Here is a 24,328-nt window from a genome sequence, read left to right on the forward strand (position 1 = left end):
TTTATTGTCTGATTTAATACTGCATACATTCACAAAGCAATCAACAGTGCCTAGCTGCACTATTAAAACCGTAGTGTCTATAATACTGTTTAATCCATCAATTTTCCCCGGGCATTGTAAAATTTACAATGTTTACAGTAAATCATGATACAACCATTGTAAATTTTACTATGGTCATAGTAATTTTCGCATGTGTTTATTTTAATTTCCGTCAGGTGGCCAAAATGGTCCGCCTTTACTATGACACAATAGCATTTCAAACGAGAATAAATCCTCCATGTTTACAACTTGTTCAGCTTAATACAAGTGACATTGCTTACTTAATACTCTCTAAAACTGAATCAATAAAAATTAGTGATTATTCACTAATTCAGACTGATAGTTGTAATACACCTCAAAAAGTGGCACGACTATAATTCTGAGTTAGTGAATATTTACTATTTGCTAGTTAATTTCGCTAATTTTCTTTTAGAGAGTAGATAAAATCCATTTTTTAATCTACATTAACGATATAATTTCATAATTTCATCGAAATATTATTTTAACCATAAGAAACACCACTAAGCAGCGCCACTATATCGGTGTGAGTTTCTTTAACACCATTTTTTTATAGCGTAGAACAAATTATTATCTAGTAAAATATCTTGATGCATCATTTCAAAATGACATTTTTAAAAATATTATTTACTATTATATCAAAAGTCAACTTACAAAGATCAAAACCAAAGTGAACTTGTGTCAACATTAATTATATAGTCAGTCAATTTATATTCTGAATTAATATTGGACTTATCTCGGTGCTGTATTCAAAGTTAATATACGTGCAGCACTATTAAATTGATGAGCTGTTAGTGTAATGATTATAATGAACTAGGTAAATGATATTCAGGCAGCAAGCATATATATATATATATTATATGAATATACACGTTTAATTTATATAATAATAATATGCTTCGTAATTTTACGTGAAAACAGAGCAATAAAATAATAGTAAGAGATGAATATTAATGAAGTAATGAAAGTTGTTATTTTAATTATCAACAATAATTTAGACGAACATTTTATATATTAATAAACTAATCGTCATTATTACACTTATGTTAAAAAAACAAAAAAATTCATTCGTATATTCTGTAATAGTTAAATATTTTAAGTTACTTTACTCCAAACTGCGAAAAAAAAGAATTTACTTCACTAATAAAATATGTTTAATATTTCAAGTACACTTTGCAGTGAAAATGAAATTCTTCTTAATTTGCTGCTTTTAAATTTCTTTCCTTTCTGGATATAAATACCAAAAGTATTACATTATGCTACGAGTCTTTAAAATAATAATTCTGCACTTTTAACTCAGAAGGTTTTACAAAGTAATTTGTTTTTATGGATTATAAATATACAGTACATACTTTTATGAAAATTAATATTTTAAAAATGTTTTCTGGAATTATATGTATTTATTTTCTTCAACATTCCATAGCAAATAAAAAGCCAGTGCATAAATTGATAAATTTTGTTATTTGATTAGATGAATAGAAAAAATAATATTTAAATTATTTTATGTGATTGCAATAATTATCCTGATTTAAATTCACGTCCTATAAATAATTAGATTAGTATTTACGCGTGATAATAATAGACAATAATCCATCAGCTGTTATGAAGGGTGATAAAGTGATTGTTATACACATAAATGTAGTGAATATAATCGATTATAGGTAATCAGCAATAATTTTTTTTCATATAAATAAATAAAATATCCAAAAATATATACTTACAAATAGAACAACGTTATATATATGAAGAACATATTTGAGGAAATTAACGGAGCAGCAACCATCATCTCGAGTCCTAATTCTGGTTGAACTACCAGGTAATCTTTCCGAGCCTTTAGCCATATTCAAATCAATTTTTCTTTTATACAAATAACCGGCCTTTCTCGAATCTTAAATGTCACCTTTTCATAGCACCTGCAATTTGAAAATTAAAAAAAATCACATTAATTAAAAATCCTCTAGTTAAATATACACAAAGGAAATACAATTCTTGACTTAAAGTCAATAATCTTGACTAAAAAAAATTTTTTGAAAAAAAAAAAAAAATTTCGACCACAAAAAACAAGTTTCAAATTTTTTGTTTTCTTTGATTTATTTTTGACGTTTTATTAAATTTTTCAATATTTCTCTCTTTCCCTCACATTTACTAAGTAACTAACGCAAAAATGGAAGAAAAGTAAAAAAAAAGTTATTTTTTCTTTTGATTATAATTACACGATTAAAATCGGAACAAAACTTTTGTTCCTTTAATTGTTTAGCAAAACTTTGATCGATTACCCCCAAAAAATAGTTCAGTAGATCAATTTTAAAGTTTACAGGGTTATTGAGGGTAAATTAAGCTAAAAATTTCTCTGGCAATATTAGTCTTTTCATCGATATTTACAGAGTAGCGGTTGATTTACTGAAAAACCAAAAAAAGTAACTTTTTCGTACTTACTTCTAATGGATGTTAAAAACTTAAAAAAATTGTTTTTTTCGAAAAATGATAAGAGGGTCTTGTAGAAAATTTATTTAAGTTTTTAACGCCGCCCTCGAATTTACTGTATGATTATTGGTGCCCTAAATATCAATGATTAAAGTCAAAATAATCATTTTTTGTTTGAAGGCTTATATCTCTGCGACAAATCGTCTTACGAGGTTAAAAAAAAACAAAATTGAAGCTGAATAAATTTGCTAAATGACCTATGCGTTCGTTTAGTCGGAAAATTTTTTCCACGGTCCGTGGGCTCTTCGGAAAGAAAAAAAATTTAGAAATTTTTTGTCTCGCGGTATTTCTCATGTTTGCTCAATAACCGGAGCTTTTAAAAAATTTTGATCGAAATGCACCGAAACTAGAGATTTTAAGCTGTAAAATTCTTTTTTTCTAAATCTCGATTCGATTGTTTTTAAGAAAGATACAGCCTTCCAAAAATCACTATAAAATTTATAAAATTTTTCTGTTCCTTTAATTTTTTGCGTTAGTGTATATCAACAGAAAAAATAATTTTTCGGCGCAAAAAATTTTTACCCATTCTAAGAATTTTTTGCATTATAAATTGAAAACAAAATTTTAAGAGTCAAGAATAAATTTCTTACACCAAGAAATTTTTTGTTTTCATTTCACAATGCAACCTTTTTCTTGCGCCAAAATAAATCCTTTTTTCTTCGTACGAAAAAAATATAGTTGTTAGTTCTAATTTTCAAAAACTTTTATACTGAAACTCAATTCCCGTTTTCTAATCAATTTATTAAAAATTAATATTATTGTCAAGTCTGAATAAATATTTATAGTGTTTTCAGCATAATTTATTTATTTCTTTATTAAATTAATCATTTTTCAGTTTTATAACTCAAGCCTTATTTAAATACGTTCTCATACATCATAACGTAAATTTTTATCTCGGTATTAAAGATAAGAATGCATGGCAGTCTGTAACAAAGTGATTTATTGTTTTTAATATTTTTCAAAGTTAAAAATGCTTTTTATTTCTTTATTTATTTTTTTTTTTTTACTTTTTTTATACATGATTAATTTGAATTCTCATATCTTGTGATTAAGGAGTGGTTCCTTTCCACACTTAGCCAGTATAAATATATCTAACGCCTCTTTAAAAGCTGGCGTGAAACCAAAGCTATATACATAATACATCCTGAGCAATACACTTGGTGACATCGAGTGACACATTGGGCCACAAAGTACATTTGTCTTGATGATAGACATATGCTATAAATATTTCAAGTGTATAAAATCACAATAATACGAAAGAATATCGAATGTATTTGTTGACATATAAGTTTTTTAATATCGAGAAGATTCCATTCGTTATCTTTTGAGACTAAAGTTTTTTTTTCGAATTCATCAATAACACAATTATTTCACTATTACTTGCCACGACTAGTTGTCCTTGGATAAAATGGCCCCGACAAAATAACCTCAGCAAAGAAAAAACGTAACAAAGCATCCTGTTCAAAAATAAACTTGTATTTTTACAAAAACTATTTTTGAAGATGAGAATATATCCAGACTAATGGAAGGGCTAAAAAGGTTTCAATTTTAAATCATACTCTGAAAAAATGAATTAGTGAAATTCACTGCGAATTAGTGGGTGCATGGAGAGAAAATTATGGTAACAGTTACAATATATTATGGGAATGGTTCCCATACTGCATGGTAACCGATTTTTTTCAAATGTTGATTATAGGAACGGCACCCATATATATTATGGTAATCATTCCTATAATTATGGGTATAATAATTCCCATATGGTATCGGAATAGTTCCTATGGAATCATGGTAATCGTTGCCATGTAACTATGATAGTGGTTACCGTAATATTATGGTAATCGTTATCATAATATTATGGTAACGGTTACCATAATATCATGATAATAATTTCCATGCATTGTGCACGGAGAAAAAATTAAAGGAACTGTTCCTAGTACGTTTATGAAATATCATCCCATACCGTTATGGTAATGATTACTTGGGATTATGGGATATAGACCCATACTTTTTGGGAAGGTTTCCATAAATATGGTAACAATTCCTATTATTATGGTAACAGTTCCCATATCGCATGCGAAAGAATCATGGTAATGATTACCATACTCATAGGAATAGTTCCCATAAGCAAATAGCAACCAATCCTATAACCACATTGTAACAGTTCCTAAGCGTATATGGTAATGGTTACCATAATATGATGGTTATGTTTACAATAATATTATAGGAATAGTTAACATAATATATAGGGCTCATTCCCATCTACATTTAGGAACCATTACAATGTGGTTATAGGATCGATTACTATTTGCTTGTGAGAACTATTCCTATGAGTATGGTAATCATTACCATGATTCTTTCACATGCGATATGGAAACTGTTACCATAATAATAGGAATTGTTCCCATACTTATGGAAACTTTTCCCAGAAAGTATGGGTCTATATCCCATAATCCCAAGTAATCATTACCATAACGGTATGGGATGATATTTCATAAACGTACTACGAACAGTTACCATAATTTTCTCTCCGTGTAGTTATTATTTTTACATCATACCATTAATTTGACCAGCGATATACTTATAGCTGGTTTCCAGTGCATATTTCCCGTGTTCAAAAATTTTTATTCACAATGAATTTAGATCTAAATTTCATCACGAAACTCAGATAGTGCCACAAGCATGACTTTCGTTATGAATTTGTATCAACAACTAGAATCACGACAAAATTATGACTCAGTCAGATTTTTATCTAAGTGATCCGAAGTTAATTTAATAAATTAGTTTTACAATCAAAACTGATTTACGTAAAATAAATCAAGTACTTGATTGAAAAAATTTATTGGTAATTTTTGAATCGATAAATTTGACAAAAGGTTGAATTCAGTGAAAATTCAGTTAAGTTGCTATCGAAGTTGAATTTAAAGACGGAATAAATTGATTTTAGAATTGATACGGATTTACTAGACGAAAAGTTTGAGCAAATTCATGATAAAAGTTATATTTCTTTCACAATCTGAGTTCTGTCATGAAATTCAGATCTAAATTAATTATGGAAAAAATTTTTTTTTACACGGGTTACTAATTCGCAGTGAATTTCACTAATTCATTTTTAGAGAGTAGAAAATTACGATGATGATGATGATGATAATTTCGATTACTATAGTGGTCATCTTTACGATGATAATGATAATGGCGATGATTATATTGATATACACGATGAAGACAATGATGATGGAGATGATGGTGATAATGATCATGATCACTTTTTTATAAGTTTAAGAAATAAACTAAAAACTGCGAGATTTTTTCTGTTAGGGTTGTTTTATTTGTTACGTAACGAATACCAATTATTTTTATTATTTTTTATTCTATTGAAAAAAAAAATTCAATACATTCCATGATTGATTAACCTTAAATTTATTAAAATTAAAATAAAAAATTCTTTATCGAGCTTTTGTGTATGATATACATTTTTTTAGTAGTTATAAATTTAAAACTTTTTCACCCATAAAAAATGAACAAAATATAGATAAAAGTAAATATTGGAATACTAGATTGGATCTAGTGCAAATATTTTTTATATAAAATATATCGACTCAAATTCCTCTTTAGTTTGTATATCGCTCCAAGCAATATTCGTTAATTAGATTCAAGATATATGAACTGGTTAGGGTTTTAGTTACTTTATTTTTTTTTTTTTTTAATTGTATTCATTTAAATAATAATTTAAGCTTGTATGATTTATTACAGTTTATCATTATTATTTGATATATTATAAGCACACTTGATCACTATTGTAAAAAAAATTCAAACGATTCAAAATATTTGCTTGTGGCACATTGAAAAAATATATAAATTTAAAAAATTATACCCATTTGTAGATATGAATATTAATATCATTTATCTGGAATTAACAAGCATCAGATGTCACTCCGATAAAATAAAAAAAAAAAAAAAAAAAAAAAAAAAAAAAAAAAAAAACAAACAAAACGTGCGGGAATTAAATATGTGGTGAATCCGTTCGAACCAAACGATTCACCGGTTTGAACACGACTGATTATCGTGGACCTCAATCCGTTAATGCGATATATGAACACTAATTCAGTTCATCTCCATGTCTGTCAATCAGGTTTAGATCTGAGTTTGAGTGTAGAGTGTGACAGTGATTCACTTCTATGAAATATTTACATAATTCCTTCATTTTTTATTTTACTTTATATGTATGAATACGTTTTTTTTTTTTTTTTTTTTTTTTTTCATGTAAAAAATTTCGCAAAATTTACGAAATTCAGAAAATAATATTTCTCATCTAAAACATAGTGGAAAAATTTTTTTCTTTCATTTTTAGTCAAATCATGTTATCTCTGATGTTTTAAAGATTGCTACAGAAAAATCATTTTTTTTCTAAACTAAAATAAATTTGAAAATTTATTGATTAAAGCTCTTTTAAGTCAATAGATTATATTGTGGTTAATATAAAAAAATAAAAATTTCAATAAAACTGGTTATGTAGCTAAATAAAATTTTTTTTAATAAATTTGAAGTTCATGGGATTATAAACGTACGGGAATAGCCTATCTGTGTTTAAAATCTTTTTTTTTTTTTTTTTTTTTTTTTTTTTCAGTAAAAAAAAAAAACAAAATTTTTTTTAAGCTTATTTTTTAGAGAGGCCGTTATGCCCCAAAAAAAAAAATTTTTTTCTGAGTTTTGGTAAAACTTTGATGGATTTGTTTACGTAATTACGTGATATTTCATACAAGTTGTAAATAGTAAATTAATTACTTTCTCGTAAAAAACCTTGATTAAAAAAAATGATTCAATCCACGCTAAGTATATATCTATATATTAATCGATTAAAATTGCTTTAAATTGATTAAACTTCACATTATTTTGAATTGTTTCAAATAATTTTTCTTAATCAGGGAAACAAAGACACATTTTTGTTTAGCGACAAAATAGTTATTAAAATTACTTCAATTAAATAATTCGAAATTATAACTTAATTTTTTTAATTAGTATGATAAAGATTCCAGCATCAAGTCAATGGTAAATTTAATATATTAATAGTCAAAATTTTTAAGTTAAATTGACATTTATGATATGTCGATCTCGTTTTCATTTTTCGAATCGTTTTTTCGTAACTATCGATTGAGTTTTCAACATAAACTTTGTCTTAACTTTAAAGTAACACCCAACATAATGTTGATAATTCCGGTTTTTGTACTAAGTAACAATTTAAAAGTGTTAAATAGTAGATAAATTTTTAATTTTGGCGTATCACAGTGAATTGTGGTGATTTATCATAAAGTAAATTGTATATATTAAGGCATAATATTTTGTTCTGTGTACGGTTTTGATAATAAAGTATAAATTTTCATAATTAATAATCAATTAAATTTTTCATTTCACAAGATTCACACTGTCAGAAATAATAAAACTTGCAAACAAATTTTTTATGCATATGCTTTTATTTATATTAAAATGAATAAATAAGAATCCAACGAATAAATAAATTTAATGACAATAAATAACAAAATATATTCGTTGTTTTAAGTAAATTATTTTATACTAAAACTGTTTATTGAAATCTTCGTTACAATAAATGATTGCATACAAACGTTATTCTTTTTTCAAGGATAAATAACTATTGTCACAACAATAAATTTATGATTGTGACAAGTTTAGATTATACGTATCATTAAATTAATTTAAAATGCATAAATAACATCCATATTGAAATTTTTTTAACTTTCTGATAACAGACATCTCCAATTAAAATTAATAAAAACAATCCAGATGTTTTCGATCTTTACATTTTTTATTAGTATGCAACATAAATAACGTATACTTCGAATCTCAACAGACATATTTTAAAATGATTATACATAAGTAAAGATAAAGGACAGAACAGGACTACCGGTTTATTCGGACATGTTAAGTACCTGTTTTGGTCACTTTAAGAATTTTGATAAGGTGATTTATATAATACGACAAAATTTCGCAGATATTTTGATCGCATTCAAAGATACTTTAATTGCACTTATTATAGTAATAGTTTTTTTTATATTAATTTATATGAAGAGATAAAATCAATGAGATGATTCCAATAAATAACAAAAACCGTTCCCATAATGTACAGAAATTCTGCACACAATATTAGAGAAAAAGTTCCAATAAGATGTACCTGAAGATTGGAACGTTTTTCACGTAACGAAAACGAAAAAAATTTATTTCATTCGACTACTTAAGGGGTAGTTCTGGTAGTTGGGGTGGCCTAAGATTTTTGGCTGACATACCAACATCCATATACGAACATTTCAGAAATTTAGTTATCCAGTAGATTTTTTACTTGCCAATTCTTTTTTTTTTCGTTGTGCAAGAAACGTTTCGATCTTCAGATACATCCAATAAGTACATGGGAGCCGTTTCTGTAATATACGTGATAAATTTTTTTATAATCTGTAGTAAGAGGTTATTATTATTGAATAAGAAATACACTTAAATTAGAAATAAATAACACCGCAATTACAAAGCCGGAAGAAAAGCGAATAAATTAATCGTTCAAGATACAGAAAGATCTAATGAAAGTTTCAAAGTCAATCGCAGACTTAACTTCATCTATAAGTGGACGAGTGAGAGATTGCGATTCAGATGGACATTAAGAATATAACATTGGCTGCGTTCAAGTTTACTGTCCAACTGTTCTTAGCAGAACTTGTACTATATAATGCCAAATGACTATATTCACTAGTGCTAGAAGTATGTTTTTATAGAAATTAATATAGAGTATTGTAAAATATACTTATCATTGTTCAGATTTTAGCAAACCTAAACGCAGCCATTGAATCCGAACATTTTATTGAGTAGAAAGTATTCGTTTTCAACAAACTCCTGATATTTGGATTGCATATCGATATTTTGATTTAAATACCCACTTTCGAAACGCTTTCTTTTCAAGGAAATTACTATTTTCTGTACAAAACTATGATCTTTTCCCATATTCTTTTAATTTGAATCAGTGGAACGTTCACTGATTCATTCATTGCTTTGAATTTTCTTTGGTTAATCAGCGAATTTTTAGATCACTAATAGGGATGTAAGTGAATCTATCTACAAACTATTCATCGGAAAGGTTCCATCAACCTTCCAAAATCAAATCCAAAAACTTGATCAAATAGCATGGGTATCGGACCTATGACTGACTAGTCAAAGCTGTCAAGAACCTTTCCTAACACGAACAACAATCGGTGTAGGGAAAGTTTAATCGAATCGGTACCACAATGGCTACCTTTCGGTGACAAATAAATTATTATTTAACCTTAGAAATTAACGATTTAATGAGATAATCAAACACGGAAACTTGATCGACCAGCGATGGGATGAAACCCATGACTGACTGATTTATCAGTTGATTTAAATACTCGCCAGAGGCACTGTTTAAATCAGTGACGTTTTGCGTAAAATTAGGGTGATTTTATTGGCGATTGAGTAGAAATCTCATTAATTTAAATTGAGAGTATATGTTATGAGTCCAGTTTCCATTCTTGTGGAAACATTTTCCAACGGTAGGATCTCATTATAAGACTATTAGGTTCTCTCTCAAACTATTGCGATACCTGGTTCATAAAAAAGACAGCAAATTGCCTTATGACGAGGCCCGACTGTATATAAGAATAATTTCTATATGCGTTAACAGGAGTTATCAGATATTTTCGGCTGGGTTTTTTTTCGGAAACAAAATCTCTCAATACAAAACACAGACCGCACTTTGATGCATTACTGTCTAATCTAGCGAAGTGCGCTTTAATTGTTTCATAACATTCGTTTGTTTAAGAGAAAAACTCAGCCAAAGTTTCCATTTACTGTACAAGTGCAACAAGGATAGTATCGTTAGTGGACTTGAGTGTAATAAAGAGAAAAGTGCGAACCCCTGTTAAAGAACTCTTTTTACAATGTAATCCATAAGTGCATAGACAGTGTTTCTAATTTCCTCTCAGTATATATCAAAATAATATAAAAACTGTCCAGGAATGGCCGAGTGTCCAAAATCAGCGCCTCTATGCTACATAGGTTAAAGTTGTACATAGTCATTATTATTATTTTATTATTGTTTTTATATAAGAGTCATTCATTTACGCATAAACTAACTTTGCCATTTATATAATATAAAAGAAAAAAAGCTTAATTTCATTAGTTCATTAAAAGCCGGTATACTTCTTTTTAAAGTCCGAAACATATTCTAATGGAATCAAAATCATTATCGAATACATTAGAAATCATGATTCATCATAAGATCGTGACTCTTGGATATTATAGAATGATTGATAGTGAATTATAGATTAATGACATACATATAAATACTGTGAAAAATTCATTGATTTAAATGACATCTGTCTCAAAGATAAGAATTTATTACCTCCGGGAACTATATACTATTTTCGTCGTAAGACAGCTAATTGTTTCATAATGAAATTCACGAGGTATGTTCGTAATTATACAAAAGTATGTTTACGAAAGTTACTTACTTTAAACCACGCGAATCATTTACTTATTACCAAAAAAGGCGCTTTATTATGCGATCCATTAAATAATCGGCTCGAAAAAATAAACTGTTAATTATACAGAGTTTTGTGAGGGCTTATTTTTAAGAAAATAAAATGTAGTAGAAGCTGCATAATAAGCGCGAATTCCGAGTAAAAAACAAAATTTTGTCACAAAATGACTCAATAAGTTATTTTGATATTTTTCACACGCTAATTATAGTGCATGCAACTAAAATAGTATATTACACACCTAGAGCAGTAAAGTAAAAAATGTCTCAGATCACATGTTATCTGAGGCTTTCTTATTTACTTCCCAAAGTGTGTATACTATTTTTCTCGGCAACTTAGTTTTGCACAGCGGGACGAAAGAACGCTTTTCGCTCGGAGGAGAGAAAATATTTTTTGTATGACTGACGTCACAATTTGAACGATTAGGTATCTTTGTTACCCGCTGGCATACATAATATTTTTAACTGCCCACTACAGGCGCTTAATGGCATAAATTTCGGGTATGAGTTACAAAAAAAAAAAAACATTATATGCTTCACTAGAATTAAGACATGATTTATTAATAATTGAAAAATTTGTTCAATGACAATTTATATTTTTTTGTTAAGTTTTTAACTTTTACCGTTAACAATTGATGAAGTCTTTTTTTTTTTTTTTTTTTTTTTCAAGTCAGCTTATTTACACCAACGATTTAGTTTTTCGAGCGACCGATTTTAATAAGAGCTTAAAAAAGATTTATGGCTTTACGCCCTAGAAATATAAATCCATATATAAATGTTGGAAAAAAAAGTTTATAAATATTCTATACATTGCCTATTGTTTATAAATTTTATATTTTTAGTTACGAATTATAGCTCAAAGAAATCTGAATAGCAAGATTTAACATTTCATACGTGGTTTTTACATTTACCTCTGATAGGATCAGGATTTAATCAACTCGTGTGATTGATGGTTCATCGTTAAGAGACGTATATGTTTATTTTCTGAGTTCGTATTTATATCACAACAATGTACCCTGTAAGTATCATTACGTAACATATTGCGGAGCTTAACCTAGTTGCTAACACCATTGTAGCGCTAATGTATAAATTTTGCAGAAAAATGGACAGAAGAACTAATTTTAGAGGTTCTGAATTGAAAATTCGCCAAGTAAATGTAAAGTACTTCAATAAATTTTCCATTTGAAAGTCTTTCAATTTTCATAGTGGAAAGTTAAAAATATTATCTTGGTACAATAATTATAAACGGTAGAAATAAACATAAATCAAAAATAATACAAATACATGGAGAGAGAATTATTGGAACCTTTTTTAGTACTTCGGGTCGTAAAATTCAATCTTATTTTAGTCAAAAAACAATTCATTTGAACTAGTTAATTTATTTTTAATTTTTATAAAAATTTTAAGCTGTTTTTGATCTATAAATGATCAAAAACAGTCTGATAAAAATAATAGATGGTAAAAGTCTGATTTTAGTCTGGATAAAAACAAAAGATGGCGATATTTTATGAGAAAAAAATCTCATTTTGATCTAGAGGCGACCAGAATCAGACTAAAAATGATTGAAAACGTCTGAAAATAGTCTAAACAAGGAATAGTACAAATTAAATGCAATCCAAAAGTAAAATTGAATAGAAATAAGTTGAAATTTGTATTCCATTTACAACGGGTCACATTTTTCGACCCGAGACATATGAAATATTATCCCATACCATTATGGTACTAGTTATTATTAACTATAGGAACCATTCCTGTAATATGGTAAAAGTTCCTATATTGTACAGTAATTGAATTATGGTAATGATTATCATACTCATGGGAATAGCTTCCACAGTGAAATAGTAATAAATCTTATATCGACATTAAAACAGTTTCTAGATCCGTATTAGAAATAGCTCGGTATATAATGGTAACCATTCTCTCAATATATGTGAAGTATTCCCATAATATTATGGTAATCAATCTATACTACTATTGTAAGCGTAACCACACGCAGAGAAATTTTTAGTAAAAATTACTCAAAAAGTTTGATATTGTGAGGACATATGGTGAATATCTAAATTTTTTTCATGGCTGCATGTCCTTACAGTACCAAACTTTATGGGTAATTTTTACTCGAAAATTCTCTGCGTGCATGTATTATGGTAATGATTCCTATAATGTATGGAAATGATTATCATCTTAGTATGATAACGATTACTATGGTAGTATGGTAATGGTTATCATACTATCAAGATGATCTTACTATACTATTATGGTAATCATTACCATAATATATGGAAGCCATTATCATGGTGATGTAGGAACTATTCAAACACCATACAGGAATAAAACCCATATGAATAGGAACGATTACCATAATTTGTATGGACACCATTCCTATCATCGATATTTCAAAAAAAACCTGTTACTATCCAATATGGAAACCATTTTTACAATACATTGTAATTGTTACCGTAAATTTTTCTTCGTTTAAAAATAGAAATAAGCATATATAATATTGATCACTCACATTCCAAATAAATTCAGCATAACATTTTATCTTGTGCCTATAAGCTCTCTAATCAGTTATGTATCTATTCAGTTAAGCTATATTAATAATGCAGATATATTAACAAGGCGTACTGATTTGAATTACCAGCTAACCAATCAAACCTCTTTTCAATTTCAAGCTAATATTCATAGCATTTATAACGAAATTCAGTTAATGTGTTCGATAACATTATTTTTATGTAGTTGGTCTCTATAAAATTTGAATGTAAATTTTTTATGATTTTATTTTCTAAAGCATTAATAACTTAAGATAATAAAAATAAACTCTATAAAATTGTAATATAAATTTAAACCGTAATTAGATTTATCTCCTGACATTATCTGACAGAAAATATACATAGATAAAGAAATGCGCCCTTGCGTAACACATACCGGACTTCCTACGTTGATTGTATAACACAACTATCTGATAATACGCACTAAAGTGACTGCATAATTTATCTTACATTATTAAATAATATTTTTTCCATTAATTTGTTCTTTTTTTTTTTTTTTTTATTGAATTATAGATAAAAATAAATAATTGCTGACGTAAGTATAAATACAACATATCAAAATGTTTTATTTTTTAATTGTATATTTCTCACACCAAGTATATTTTTATCTAACACAATGAAGACCCCCTAGTAAAGCGTCAATTTGTGGCACCGTAAGTTCCCAGCTCAAGTATATCCTCATTTGTTCAATGCCCAACGTCCACGATCAATTTACTGATGAAGCCAATCATCCAATCGTATTAACCTTGCGGGTCACTTTTGCAAATGCCCTCGCCCGTTATTGGCTGGTTCCTGCGTTCAGCAGAAACATTTATGTCCTAATAAAAAATGACTATAAATTATTGAATGCGAAAATCTATAAATTATCATAACTCGTAAGCACGGAGACAAATATTATCCGTATAAAAAATACTAAAAATACAAATACTTCATATTTTATAGTCTCTTCAATTACTGTTTTTGGTCCAATTTTGTTTCTACTATAGTAATGAATACTGTGGTGATATGGCTCAGATATTGTAAACGTGGTTTGTTCGCAGATGATACCTACATCTATCTGTACATTAAGTTTTTCCAGCTTTACGATGCAGTTCGATTTGCGTCTGAAAATGCTCAAGGTATAGCAAATTGGGCCAGAGGAAATGGGTTAGAATTCAATCTAAAAAAAAACTAAAGTTATGATTTTGGGTACTAGCAGTAAGCTTAAAATAGTTCATGATTGTGTTTTACCACCAGTCATAGTAAATGGTGCTCCACTTTCCTATGTAAGATCCACGAAATGTCTCGGCATACATCTTACAGATAACTTATCTTGGAATGAACATATTTCTATAACATTAAGAAAAGTCAATGCTTCGTTACATAGTTTAAAAGTCAGGAAAAACATTTTCCCATCTGATATTCGTAGATTACTGGTCTCAGCTACTATTCTTCGACTTATCAATTACTGTATTGTACAAACTGATTCTACTGTTGAAAATGACTTGAAATTTCAGCTTTCAATAAATAATGCTATTAGATTTATTTTTAGTTTAAAACGAGACCAGCACATAACACCGTATCGGCGTACACGGATGACTATCTGTTAAATCTAGAAGAGTTTATTATATGGCCTGTTATTTCTACAAACTGCTTGAAGTAGGAAAACCTCAATATCTGTATGATCTGTTTGTCGATGAGGTAGATGTCAAACGATCGGAGAGATCAGTAGTAAAAAATAATAATACATTGTTCAAAATTCCAAACATTCCTACAGTGTTTTAGAAACATTCATTTGTCGTCTCAATAATTCGTCTCTGGAAAGATCTGCCTTCTGAGATATTACAATCAAGTAGTCTTGAGGTTTTTAAGAATAAAATATTTGACTACCTATTAAGTTTAGACTTCAAATAAAAGTAAAGGACAATCTTTGTAAAATAGCAAATCTTTAATCAGCATAGAAATTGGATTATATAGTAAGAGTTAAATTGTCTATTAATATTCCTTCACAAATTGTGACTTTAGGTAATAAAATTACTCTTGTAAAAATTATATTAATGTATAAAATTTCCATTTGGCCTGTGCCTTGGCATAAAAATTAATAGATAAATAAAAAATAATAATTTCTAATTATAAATTTAATAGAAAAAATATAAGAAAAGAGGGTTGATTCTTTTAACCTTATTAATTACGAGTTTAAAGATTTGTTTAAAAAAATATTTTTAAGTAACTTGAGATTATATGCAAACGTAAACTATCGAACCAATTGTATTTTTGGAACCCACGAGAGTAATTATGATAGGATAGGATAAAATTTTTTTAAAAATCCACCATGTGGATAAATGCAATAACTAGATTTCTATAAACTCTACTTGTTAAAAAATAATTTATGATATCGAAACTTCCGTTGGTTATGTTTCATTCGATAGGAGATAGTATGATAGTTCCATGGTTTGATCTATAATTTATCAATAATCATTTCCTGTTCAGGTTCGAAAAATAATAAAAGTTATTCTAGGATTTTATTTTAACAACAAAAAAAAAAAAACTTTGAATAAAAATGTATGACTTTGAAGAAACCCTACTTTTTTTCAAGATTTTTGCAGTAATGCAAATAAATTTCAATTGTCTTCGGTCACAAAAAGGATTCTTTGCGTTAAATATAAAATTAATAATACAATAATATCGATTTATTAATTCATATCGATTTATTACTCGAGAAAATTTTGTTTTTCCAAAAGTTATTTTTTTTTCTCTGTATTGTATACACTGAAAAAAAAAACGATTTATTACGAAATTAGAAGTTTCACTACGTACAGAAACGAATCTAAAAATATCGTATTGATTTGCACCATAAATGTTTTCACGCAAATCAATTGTAAGTATTTTTGGTTTAGTAAAATGTTATAATAAAATTTTTCCCACGGGTAGGAAAACCTGAGACAAAATGAAACACTATGTTTAAGAGACAAAATAAAACTGTTAGTTGTTTAAAAATGCTTAGTTGCGGTTTAAAGAAAATGATCAGGAAAGTTGATCAGCCTGAATAGTACGGCCAATTTAACCTTTCAGTAAAAAATTTTTTCCTTAGTATTTATTATTATCTAAATTATCCGATTGAAAATTGGAAAAGTTAACTGAGATACTACATGCCATGTTTTTTGCAAAAAAAATTTTTTTCTTCTCTGAGACATGAAGTATCATTCTGCTCCAGACACCTACGTAATGTCTTATTTTACCCCGGATTTCCCTATAAACCAACAACTGAAACAAAACATAACCCTTACAACGTAAATTATCTGTTATAAAAATATAATTAGTCATTAAAATACAAATAGTCAGTTATTCATTTTAAAAGCGTGTCTGTTGTGTACGAAGGTGACTCGTTCGCCCGTAAATTTTTTTACGCCCATACACTGTTTGTTTCCAGATTTGCTTATGTGGGCGGATTAGCAAAGAATAAAGTACAACGTTGATGATACAACAGCTTTGTATAGTATAAAATATGTTAGTGCTCACCTTCCATAGTCACATTCGCATCATATCAAAAATGAGACACGCGCAAGTGCGTGTATATGTATCATAGCCACGCGAGTGGTTGCCACTCTCTTCCACACATTATATTATATATCATTACTCTATTTCTTCTTCAAGCTGGTTTTAGGTCTCTCTTTTTCTCCTACACCTTTAGTAGTCTTCTTCGTAGCTCTTTTAGCGTTGTCCGAACATTATACTACACTGATGATGTACACTACCCACGCTATCCGCTATGTTCGCCTACTACCATATCGAGCAAGAGCCAAGAGGAGTTAACAGTAAGAGTACCCATGAAATTGGATAATGCCTTTCTCTTGCTTCATAAAGTATTTTCCTTTCGATCCGCGCTGCCTGATACATCCCTATATAACTTTAAATTTATAGTGATAAATTTATGCTAAAATTACATTGATAACCAATACATATTACATCTATAATGTCGATTTATCAAATAAAACTGGATTACATTTAACTGCAACACTGAATCAACCATGAAGATATATTTAAATAAATTTATTTAATGCAATGCATGTTCCTCTTTATTTTAATTCTGCCTACAGTTGAATCACTCGTCTATTTTTGCATTAAAATATAAACGCGTGTTTTACAATCTTCAATGAATTTATTTTTATGTCTTATTTTTTTTCTATCTACGCTTAATTTACTTTTAGTTATATCCGTATTTGATTACAAATTTAATAGAAAAGTGACTTTAACTAATGACAATTGGCAATGGTAAATGTTTGCATTACAGAACTTATACTATCTGAAGAGATTTTAATTAGAGAAATTATTTGAGTACTAATTTAACTTTGCTAGCATCAGATTGTAAGGATTATAAATTCTGAAACGTTATTATTTCAAACTTTTGATTCTATATAAAATATTAATTTTATTATCTATGTTTTAAAAATTTAGTGGAAACCAGGGCAAAATGAGACATTGTTTTGGAGATAAGAAATTTTTTTTTTTTTTTGGAAACTTCTCAGTAACGGTTCTTTGAAAATAATGGGGCAAGTTAACCGGCTTAAGCAGTGCGGCCAATTATAAAATGTTCAGTTAAAAGAAAACTTATTTTTTTTTTCAAGTGATGGTTACTCGAATCAAAATATAAAAGCTACATTCATCCCTCTAGACCGAAATAGAACCTGGGTCCGACATATTTTTTTTAATTCAAAATTTCTTAATAAGTAGTAAGTAGCAGTACTTTGTAATTTTGATTTGAATTGTAATTTTTTTCGATCATTTCAGAATATTTTTTATTATTTTAAATATTTAAGATTATTTTTGGAACTTTTAAATTTCAATCAGCAATGACATGACTTTTTCCGAGCAGTATATATGATAAGAAATAATGATAACATACGTATATTTTATATCATTTTGAATTCAATTTGCGTTTACAATGATTGGAACACTTTCAATCAAAATTTTCAAAATATATAGCTGCGGCTTGTTTGTGACAAAACAATAACAATGGCAGTTATAACTATCATAATAATAATTCTATAATTATAATACTTATTTTCAAAATAATAATATTATTAATTATTAATTGTAACTACAATTATCCGGGGAAAAAGGTTTAGATCTGACTACATATAATTATATCTGATCAGATCTGACAAAGTAAATCTGGCCAGATCTTTAAATTGTCTCTATCTGGCCAGATCTGATCAGATATAATTATATGTAGTCAGATCTGAACCTTTTTCTCCGGGGATCCCTATTTAAAGAAACATTAAATTGCGAAAAAAAAAGATAATTTCAATTCAATCCGAAATGTAATCTGATAAATTAGGAACGTTACTTAGAGAAATTATAAATGATTATAATTAATGAAAAATCCCGGTCACTGGACCCACGTATGTGATCACGTGAGTGTAAATAACTAAATATGGACAATTTTCAATAATAATACAATGTATACATGATTATATCTGAGCAGATATAATAAGATCTGATTATTTTAAATGTTGTATTTAGTTTAGATATAGTTATATCTGATCAGATCTTACGATATATACGCAGATCTGGCTGGATATAATCATGTCTGATATTGTATCTAGCCCAGATCTAATCATATCTGATTAGATCTGACCGGATATAAATGGTGGTTGGACAGATACAATGAGATCTGATTATGTCTAAATGTTAGATCTGATCAGATATAAATAGATCTGCCAAGATATAATTTGATCTGATCAGATATCATTATATCTTGTCAGATCTTAATCGTTCTGCCCGGGTATAGTTAATAATATTGTTATACTGAAAATAATCATCATAATGATAGAATTATTATTATTATTATTATTATTATTATTATATAGGTTGTAGGGATCCAAAGTTGACCCTGATTTTTATTCCATTCAGATCCTACTTTGATCACCAAAGTGGTAAAAATAGAAATTTGTACCACTTTGGGGTCCAAAGTCAGACCTAATTTAACATGGGAATAGAATCTACTTTAATCCTTCAAGTCCGACATAAAAACTACCTTAGGAGGCTCAATGTGAGCTTTACATTTCGACTCGGGTATTTAAATTATTTCATTATCAAAAAAATTCACGAAAGAATTCTGCTTAGATCCCTACATAGCATTTTCAGGCGGAATTCCATATAGTTTCTTATAGACATCCAGCATAGATTCTTACACAAATTCTCACATAGATTCCCTGAGAGTTTCCTATAGAAATTCAGCATAAATTCTTATATTAATTTCTATGGAAATTCACACCATCCGAAAATCCATAGGGGAACTCAATTTGTGACTACTATGCAGACATATATGGTTTACTATATGTATATAAAACATTTAGATAGTAATCCAGATACCCAGGTTCCTGTGTGGATTTCTAACATGGGAATCCAGATACTGATAGTTTCCTATATGCTAAATCCTTGTATGGGAATCGAAGTATCTACAGTTTTCCATAGAGATTTCCTATACGGGTATTCTGGTACCCATACTTTCCTACATCGATTTCTATGTTGATTCCCATGGATCCTTATGTAAATCTGTATAGTTTCCAACATGGATTTTTATGGATTCCCACTTTATCCTAAATAGGTTTTTTCAATAGGAAGGTAAAACGACTAACGATTGTAATGAAAAAAAATTTTTACGAACAATTTTAAAGTGACTAGACTTTGTTTTTTTGCTTTAGAAATGGTCAAGTCAAAAATATTAATTTTGAAATATTAATGGGAAATAATAATTAAAGCTATACATTTCTATAAATAAATTGGCCTTATATATAGATGAAACTAATTTAGTAGTTATCATTAGATAAAATGTTCGATCGTAAATCTGTTTTTAACATAGCTATTCTGAATGAAGTTTGAATTAAAAAACAAAAGTGAGTGTGATTTGTGATACATATATAACAAAACAGGGGGCAGAATAGAATTCGTAACGGTTTCATTTACACTCACACTCCGTTTGCTGTCTGATCGTGTACAGTAAAAAATGAAACAACAGTTCCCAGAGGGAGAACCAAGTTAACACCGACCAATTTGTCGTAACTCATCCTGCTCTGGGTCGCTTAATTTATGAGTTACACCCTCTAGAAAGAAAAATAAATTAAGCATTGGCTATAATCTAAATATTTTTTGCCAATATCTAATTAATGTGATTAGTGAATATAAGAGCTCAAATATATTTATTGCTCTAGATACTTTTATAAAGTTAAAGAACGATAAAAAAAAAATAATGCCATAAATTCTTCGTAAAAAAAAATTACTATACGAAGAAAACGAGTCTCAAAAATATTATAATCTTTATTTATTCTTTATTATGTCTCAAAATTTTTGGTCTCTACCTTCCTCCTAATGAATCCGAATGTATACGCACTGAATACAATGTTGTATATATAAAGCATATGTGAAGAATAAAAAAATATATTTTTTTTTTGGCTTTCATCGACCGGCATTTGGTTATTTTATTTTTTGAATAACGCGGGATTTATTCGACCGATTGATCTAACACTCACTAAATCTAAATCGTAAAAACCCTTTCAATAACCACGAGAATCGTCTGAATCGGTTTATTCGTTTATCGTTCGAGAAACATGGAACACTTTAACACAAACATACACTGTTAAAAATCTGCAGAGTAAAAATTTTAGTTTCAGCACGTAGTCATCATCTAAAAATTGGCTGAATCTTATTTCGTCAATGGTTATAGTGCCAATCTTGATCCATGCTTCGAGAATTTTAATGCAAGCTCGATATACGGGTATATTTGAAACAATGAATGTGCTTGCATGAGAAAATAAATAATAACGATGTAGCATAACATTATCCTTTGAAAATAAATTACTTTTCATCGTTATCTATAGTTTTTATGTACCCTATTATGATACTAAACATGAAAATAAAGTAATGAATTCAGTTTTTTCCTTTTTTTAATTAAATTGTTTAAAAACAAAACTATTTCATATGAGGTTATACTTTTTTTTTTTAAAGGAGTTTTTTGCAAAGTGAAATAGAAGAAAAAAAAATAATAGAATGTACTTTTTTGGTAAACTCACGATATTTTGTTATCTGAAATAGGAAGTAAGGATGGGTAGAGGGTATAAAGACGGAGATAAAAAAAATAAAATAAAATAAACGATGCAAAAAAGAAGAAAAAGAGGAATGAAAAGTGGTAAAAAAGGGTGGCATGTCACAATCATCTAGAGCTACAGTCCGAACTATCAGCCTCTACAGAGCTGTACATGCAACTTGGTACGTGCCATTATTGCTTTCAACTTTTTTTCCCTTGACGAATAAAACTCGGCACTTGAGAGTAATATAAAACGCTTCAACAGTTCACCACACGAAGCAGGAAATTACGACGAGACCTCATAGACAACACAACTGTCATCGAATATTCCTTGACAAAATAATATCTTTTCATTTTATACAGCTCTTGAAATTTCAATTTCGCCAATCAGGGACAATTGAGATAATATATGAAGCATTGATTAAATACATAAAATAATATTTATGCATTTATTGCAATTATTATATTTTCCATTAGAGGTAAAAGGGAGCGGGGGGGGGGGGGGGGCAAAATGGGCCACTTAAGAAAAAAAAACATATCCTCAATTGTTCTCTATTGTTTTGCTTTTTTTTAACTCCTTACCATGCATGTAGTCTCAATATTAGTGATTTATTTAAGTTTATAACTACACTCTTTACAATGCTCGACTAATGTTAATTAATTTCCACAATCAGTACACTGTGAAAAATTTCCAACAAATTTTACTATGGGCGCATTGTAACACCGAACCATAATAAAACTGGTACAAAATTTACAAGTGTTCCATAGTAAATGGTATGCGCAGATGACACGATTGGGACCGATGCGCATACGTTTACTATGGTACACTTGTAAATTTTGTATCAGTTTCCTTATGGTCCGGGGTTACAATGCACCCATAGTAAAAACTAATAGAAATTTTTCACAGTGTAATAAAACTCGTAGAGTATAGTTATCGATAATGTGATACAATCTATTAAATTCAAGTATAAGTATAAGTGTCAAAACAGTACTCCGCGATTACAATGATACGATAAAATAAAAGAGAAACCGGGGCCAGTGTTGCTAACTGGTGGTGTCAGTCTCACGAAGGCTGAGGAAAATCTGCTTCATGCCCTTTGACTTTCGAGGGTGTTAGCTTTTGCTAACACTTAGTTGTTCTTGGGATCCCGTGACGTCATGAGCCCCTTGACTGCCGGGGTAGGGATTTTATGACCCAAAGAGTACGGTGGTTGAGATTTTTTTTGGAGGAGGATTTTTTTGAGAGTGGAAAAATCCTCCCACATATTGTAATTTCTTTCACTACATCTTTCGTGTGCTTTGAGTCACTATAATATGCATACATAGTTATTTTTGCTTTAACCGATTTTCCATTCAAATTTCTCCAATTTCTTTAAATAAATTATTAACGTTGTATTTGGCAAAAATAACAGCAGTTTTTACAGAAGTTATAGATGCAATAAACATGTGTCACGAAACGACATTAGTCTAATTTTTATAATTAATATAATTGCAATGTTTGTACAGAAAGGAGCACTAGTATATTATAATTATTACAACAGATGTGAATTATTTTAAAATAAAATTGAATACCCAATGACGTAGTAATCGTGAGTTCTTAATAAAAAACTTATACTTTTACATCATCGATATTTGAAACGTTCTAATTTACACGGATAAAAATTTAATACCATGTGTCGCATACTTTTTAAACCGGCAGTGTTGAAAATTTTAACACCAAATCATTCACACCACAGCGTTGACAAGAATTTTTTACAGTGAATTATATTCTTTACCGATTACTTTTATTGCCTTGGTTATTTTTTTGTTTTTATTTTATCGAGATATCCATTTACTGTTTTAATAACAACCTCAACATCATAAATATTAACTACCGAAGACTAAATAACTTATTTTTATCAGATCAAAAATAAGAGAGGTCAATAATCTTGAAACGTTGTTTTTTTTTCTCTAACTCGTGAACTTTTACCTCGATTATATCATTGCCGTGACATCGGTACGGCCAAGGTTACACTGACTTACGCTATGAAAACTTTTTCTTTATTTTTACATAACATTATTGTGATGTAAGACTTTATATTCATTATATCATACTTGTAGAACGAAAACATTTTACTTGTTTTTTTCGTTGAATTCGTTTTTCAGTACAGTTATATTTTAAACTATTTAAATGTATGAAGGAATATTTGATAGATAAAAATAAAAAAATTCTAGGTCGAGTGGTATATCGTAGAAAAAAGTAACGTCCAAAAGATCTCATCTCTACAGATGGCTTCGTGTGCGAGAAAAACAGGCGTATAGCAGCATAATATCGATATTGAGCGAGTTCAACGGCAACATATGCCGAGATATATACTTCAAATCATGATAGTTTGATATAGTGTGCAGTAATGGTATAATGTACCGATACATAGAAAACCCAAGAGAAAGCAAGATAAGAAAACGATATAAAGAGTATTGTTGTTTACTTGCTCAGAAAATTTTGCAATAGATGAAAGATCATGTAAAACCTTCTTTTCTCATACTTTTGTCATTGAAAAATATTTTACCTCGATAATCCCATGAAGTAAATTGGCTTATGTGCTTCTCAATCGCTGATCAAGTATCAGCAGCAACCATTTT

General features: G+C 28.7%; 1 protein-coding gene across 3 annotated transcripts in view; it reads right to left on the reverse strand.

Annotated features, from left to right (window-relative positions):
* Positions 1–24,328, reverse strand: part of LOC103569649 (CD151 antigen) — a 139,504-nt gene that overhangs the window by 38,588 nt on the left and 76,588 nt on the right. For 2 of the 3 annotated variants that reach the window (XM_014444763.2, XM_014444762.2), the window contains one exon: positions 1,779–1,970. In XM_014444763.2, the coding sequence (XP_014300249.1) occupies positions 1,779–1,898 (120 nt within the window). In that variant the 5' untranslated portion in view covers positions 1,899–1,970. Of the gene's footprint in view, positions 1–1,778; positions 1,971–6,412; positions 6,480–24,328 lie in introns of those variants that run through there. The other variant, XM_014444764.2, reaches the window with a different exon arrangement.

Source organism: Microplitis demolitor, chromosome 5 (genome assembly GCF_026212275.2).
Source record: "Microplitis demolitor isolate Queensland-Clemson2020A chromosome 5, iyMicDemo2.1a, whole genome shotgun sequence".
Lineage (NCBI taxonomy): Eukaryota > Metazoa > Arthropoda > Insecta > Hymenoptera > Braconidae > Microplitis > Microplitis demolitor.